This window comes from Thalassophryne amazonica, chromosome 9, assembly GCF_902500255.1.
Source record: "Thalassophryne amazonica chromosome 9, fThaAma1.1, whole genome shotgun sequence".
Lineage (NCBI taxonomy): Eukaryota > Metazoa > Chordata > Actinopteri > Batrachoidiformes > Batrachoididae > Thalassophryne > Thalassophryne amazonica.
The window spans coordinates 14954628-14960627 of record NC_047111.1 but is presented as its reverse complement, the minus strand read 5'-3'; the positions used below and the strand labels follow the sequence as shown (position 1 = coordinate 14960627).

General features: G+C 42.7%; 1 protein-coding gene across 1 annotated transcript in view; it reads right to left on the bottom strand.

Annotated features, from left to right (window-relative positions):
* Positions 1 to 1131: 1131 nt before the first annotated feature.
* ap4m1 (adaptor related protein complex 4 subunit mu 1) overlaps positions 1132 to 6000 on the bottom strand; it is a 42711-nt gene continuing 37842 nt past the window's right edge. Inside the window, exons 15-16 of the mRNA XM_034177623.1 lie at positions 2604 to 2721; positions 1132 to 2265 (exon numbers count right to left, since the gene is read on the bottom strand). Of these exons, the coding sequence (XP_034033514.1) occupies positions 2074 to 2265; positions 2604 to 2721 (310 nt within the window). The 3' untranslated portion in view covers positions 1132 to 2073. The remainder of the gene's footprint in view (positions 2266 to 2603; positions 2722 to 6000) is intronic.

The following is a 6000-nucleotide window of genomic DNA, read 5'->3' as shown; positions in this document are numbered from 1 at the left end:
GCATCATGCATTTCTGACATTTATAAATGCTTCTACTGTTGTGTGGGACGCCAGAAGAGGAGGTACTGCTGGCCCACCACCAGAGGGCACCCTGCCTGAAGTGCGGGCTTCAGGCACGAGAGGGCGATGCCGCCACGGACAGAGCCGGGGGTGACAGCTGTCACTCATTATCTCTTGACAGCTGTCACCCATCTACTCTACATCATCTCACTCCATAAAGACCAGACGTCATCTCCACCTCATTGCCGCGATATCGTACTTCTATGGAGGTAACATTCTCTGCCTATATTGATTGATTCCAAGTGCTATTGTGTTGCAGCTGTCAACCAGAGGACCGGCGTGGGTCGCGACTGTTTCGTCCTACGTCAGATAAGTGGTTACACAGACGCTGCACGAGTGTGTGTTAGAGGTGGAGGTGGCATTCCCACCGTTGTTGTTACTGGGTGTACAGACACCCACACTTGACTGTCTTTGCTCTTCGCCAGCAGTACCAGATCCGACAGTCGGGGACGGTGATCACCTGGGAATTCGGGACTTGGCGGCTCCAGTATTCACCAGGTTCGGTGGCGGCGGAAATCGTGTGGTTCCGGCTCTTCTCGGGACAGACGTCTTCTATCCTCGAGCCTGCCCACACGTCACCATTGTGGATTGACTGTTATCAGATACTGAGATTGTTTGTATATTCGTTGTGCACCTTCACATTAAATTACTTTTTGGCTCATCTATTGACTGTTCATTTGCGCCCCCTGTTGTGGGTCCGTGTCACTACACTTTCACAACATTTACTGAATTTTGGGTTTCAAGTAGGAAATATACTAGAAGTCCTGAAATGCTCACATCTCCCACTAGATGGTGACAAAAGCTGCTCAAATGTGCATCAAGGTCTCGACTGTTTATTAATTTGAGAATTTTGGTGAAAATAAGACAGTCTGAGAGACAAAAATCAACTAACAGTTGTATCCCTGAACGTACGAGCAACTTACTGGTTTTAAAAACAGGATTTATAAAAGCAAAACAACTCATATTAAAAGTAAATATAAACTATTAATGAACAGACTTTAATCCTGATTTTCTTAGAGGAAAAAACAAACAACCAACCCCCCCCCCCCAAAAAAAAACCCAAAAACAAAAACAAAGCAAAACCAGACTTTATTTTAATATGTTTTCTTTACAGACACATATTTAAGACACATTAACATAAAATAAATAGAAAATTGTCAAACAAAACAACAACAAAAAACAGTCATATTTTATACAAAAGACAAACTTTAGTTACATCTTTCAACATTATATATTTTTTAAAAATAACTGAATATCATCACAGCGAGTTTGTTTGTAAGCTAGCTGACTTAAACCGCTGTCAGAACTGAGCTCAACTAGCTAATGGCGTTAGTATGCTAAATACCATACCATCCACTCGACTTGTGAACAGCTGTGAACTACTTCGATCTGGTTTTGAGACTCTATAATTCAGTAAAACCAAAACTGGATCACGTGACTCTAACTGCTAATTAGTCAGATCACAACATCCGCTTCTGTCGCCTCAGCATGCCGTCGTGACAACGTTCATCAAATCTGAACTTCACGTGAAATATCAGCATCGATTATTCAAGCAAACACTGAGTGAATCCACTGATGTCAAACAACATTTAAATAAAGTAAAATTCATTCCAAAAACGTGAGATTTACATACAATTTCCGCAGACCTGAAGGTTTAAAGTGCTTGTCCACCAGGGGGCAGATTAGCAGAGAATCATCTCTGGCAGACAGAAGAATATTTTCTTTATGTCGCTGTCAAACTCAGTCTTGTTGTTTTCTGATACATTTGTCACAGTCGAGCTGCACATCGAACACTTTGAATATTTTCTCAACAAAGCTAAACGTGCACACAAAGTCCACTCAAAGCATATGCTGGCTTTGTGACATCACACGAGATTGACATTTAGTAGCTTGTACCCATGTTCGGACCTTTATGTCCAAATTTCCAGCTCCGCCTACTTTTAGTCTAATTCATCATTAAAATGATACATTTGTCAAGAATCAGCACAACGAGACTCTTTAAGGCGGCTCCACTTAAATCCGGAAGGTGTAGGAGTCAGAGTGCGTCACGTATCGGACCCAGCGCTGCGACGGGCCTGGCTGCACAGGAGACAGCCGCAGGAAGCGGATCTGAAGTCCTGTGGCGGTGAACTTTGGCAGCTCAAAGCTGAGACAGACTGGGCCGACCTCCAACATGGAGGCGGAGCTGAGACCCGGGACCTCCAGCTGGAACACAAGCAAAACCCAAAGAGTATAAGTTACTGTCAAAACAAGTCAAACTAGTCCAAACCAAACCCTGTCAAGAATCAAGTCAAATAACATGAGTCCAAATCAACATCTACATCCATTTTCTTTAAAACTGCTCCAAGACCCAAGTCCTTCCAGAGGAATCCACTTAAATCTTAGGTTTGGTTGAGACGGGTCGCCTCATAAATAAATAAAGTCTGAAGTGTTTTCAGGTCCGATGGAGGTTTTATAAACATCTGAAATCCTCATGATCCTGAATGTTGGTCCAAATGTGCTTCTGGCAACAAATAAAGTGTTTATTTGCAAACTGTGTTCACCTTGAAGAGAGCAGAGAGCTGAGTCCCTCCAGGGAACCGGGGGATGTTCCAGACCACGGCCCGGCTCTGCGCGCTCAGCTCAGCCTTCTGATCCGGACTGCTGAGCTCCTGAGACAAACTGAACCACAAACAACAGATGAGACACTTTTTGAAAGGTCACAGCTGCTCTGATAATGCAGCGAAGCTTTCAGCTGATGAAGCAGCGCTGCACCAGACCACGAGAAAGCAGAACCAGATACATGACTCTGGATCCCACATCGGGTCCAAAGAGGACGGAGACGGGCTGAAGGACTCAGGTACTGAGGTGGATTGTGGATTACAAAACAGTGACAGCTGTTAAACCCTGTTATTAGTGGTTAGCACTGTTGCCTCACAGCAAGAAGGTCATGGGATCGATTCCCACCTGTGGCCTTTCTGTGTAGAGTTTGTGTGGGTTTCCTCCGGGTGCTCTGGTTTCCTCCCACATTCAAAGACATGCGGGTTAGGTGGACTGGAAACTGTATAACTGTCCAGGTCTCCGTTGTAAAAGAGGTCTTGATCTCAATGGGATGAACCTGGTTAAATAAAGGTTAAACTGAAAATGACTTTTGTTAAGGATCCACTAAACATGTTGTGATTTTTCAGTGCCGGGTCTTTGGACACATGCTAAGAGCTACGACTGAAATAAAAACTCAGTTTATCAGCTACTATAAACTATAATCATACAATCATTTCTGGAGTTATAGTCCGTGAGCCAGAACCCTGAAAGTGGGTGTCTGGTACAGACCTGCATTAAGATTTGGTATGTTTATGCCAAACGTCTTTCCTATTGTGCCTGCAGTTCTCCATGGAGAAACCTGCTCACTGCTCCTGGTGTTCCTAAACAGTCTCCCAGCTCCGTACTAACCAGGATCCAGTGTCTTCACCTCTAAGGTCTGATCAGGATCAGGTGTGAACAGCAGGACAGCTGTGCACGTGAGCTGGGCCGCTCGCTCCTCGTGCGCTTGAGGTTTTCATGATTTCACTAACAAAGCAGGAACATTTCCATGTGCTCCTCTGTGATGTTCACTGCTTTGTTTGCCTTGTTTGGATCCCAAAGCAACATGAACCAATTTTACTTTGGATGCTGTTCATTGGAACATTTATCTTCTATTAATACAAATAAACAGAAATGAATTAAAGAAATAACCAGAAGTCAACCTGGACAATTTTAAAATGAAGGGTCACCTGATGGTTAATGGATTTTCCGTAGAATTTTATCTCTAAGCTATGAGTTCAAAAAACATAGAAACAGAGACACAACTGGACATGACAGTAAGAAAATACTGATCGATACCATAATTCTATCAGACCCAAATCTGTGTGTCTGTTATTCTGTTTGGAGAAGAACTCAACAACCAGTCAGATTAAAATTACCTGAAGAAGGATTTTTATATGCACAAGTGCAACAAAGTTAGTTTATTTTAAAGTACATTATAATTTTCACTGCCCACAATGGAGGCAGCTCATACTAACATTAGCCTGTTAGCATCACGTTAAGTGACACTCCTGAGTTTTCAGTCCAACGTTAGCCCATTAGTAATGTTTCACGCTCATTGCCAACCCATTAACACTGCCTTATGTGACATTAGCTAGTGTGTGTGTGTATGTATTTATTTATTAAGAGCATTATAAATCCTATTGCTCACAATTGGGGAACTCGACTCATGCTAGCATTAGCCTGTTAGCACCATGTTAAGAAAAGACAAACTTTATTTATCCCGAAGGAAATCGTTTTGCCAAGTGCCAAGTTAAGTTATGACAGTGAGTTTTCATTCTAACGGTAAGTTTCATGCTAGTTGCCAGTCCATTAACATTGTGTTATGTGACGTTAGCTAGTTTTGATGTTAGTATTAGCATGTACGTATTTATATATTTTAAGTGTTTTTATTTTGGGGTATTTCGGCAAGATTAGAGTGGATTTATCCAGAAGGATGGAGCTCGTGTTAAGATATTCCATCAGTGTCACGCGCCACTGATCTGAGTCCTCAAGTCACTGTGGCAAGTTACGGCGAAGTCACTTCCTCTTCCTGTTTAGAACTTTTCTGCTGAGTTACAGGTTCACCACCAGAATTAATCCCCCCCCCACACACACATACAGTGTATATATGTTCTCCACTCAGACTGCAATAGCCAATCACAGATTAGCCTTTCTGTCCATCATTTACCTGTATTTTGGCATGCTGGCGCCAGAAAGTTATGTTGGATCCAAAGGGATCCAAAAAGGCTAGGACCAAAAGTTATATTGGATCGGTTCCCACTGACCAATAGCATTAGAGCTTACTGCCAACAGCTAGCCAATCAGAGCGCAATTATTATATTTATTATTATTATACAATTATTCATGAGATGACATCACTAATGACGTACAGTGAGGAAAATAAGTATTTGAACACCCTGCGGTTTTGCAAGTTCTCCCACTTAGAAATCATGGAGGGGTCTGAAATTTCCATCTTAGGTGCATGTCCACTGTGAGAGACATAATCAAAAAAAAAAAAAAAAAAAAAAAAAGGAAATCACAATGTATGATTTTTTTTAATAATTCATTTGTATGTTACTGCTGAAAATAAGTATTTGAACACCTACCAACCAGCGTGAATTCTGGCTCACACAGACCTGTTAATTTTTCTTTAAGAGGCCCTCTTATTCTGCACTCTTTACCTGTATTAATTGCACCTGTTTGAACTTGTTACCTGTATAAAAGACACCTGTTCACACACTCAATCAATCACACTCCAACCTGTCCACCATAGCCAAGACCAAAGAGCTGTCTAAGGACACCAGGGATAAAACTGTAGACCTGCACAAGGCTGGGATGGACTACAGGACAACAGGCAAGCAGCTTGGTAGAAGACAACAACTGTTATGATTATTTATTAGAAAGTGGAAGAAACACAAGATGACTGTCAGTCTCCCTCGGTCTGGGATTCCATGCAAGATCTCACTTTGTGGGGTAAGGATGATTCTGAGAAAGCTCAGAATTCCACAGGAGGACCTGGTCAATGACCTGAAGAGAGCTGGGACCACAGTCACAAAGATTACATTAGTAACACATGATGCTGTCATGGTTTAAAATCCTGCAGGGCAGGAAAGGTCCCCCTGCTCAAGCCAGCACATGTCCAGACCCGTTTGAAGTTCACCAGTGACCATCTGGATGATCCAGAGGAGGCATGGGAGAAGGTCATGTGGTCAGATGAGACCAAAATAGAGCTTTTTGGAATCAACTCCACTTACCATGTTTAGAGGATGAGAACAACCCCAAGAAAACCATCCCAACCGTGAAGCATGGGGGTGGAAACATCATACTCTGGGGGTGGTCTTCTGCAAAGGGGACAGGACGACTGCACCGTATTGAAGGGAGGATGGATGGGGTCATGTA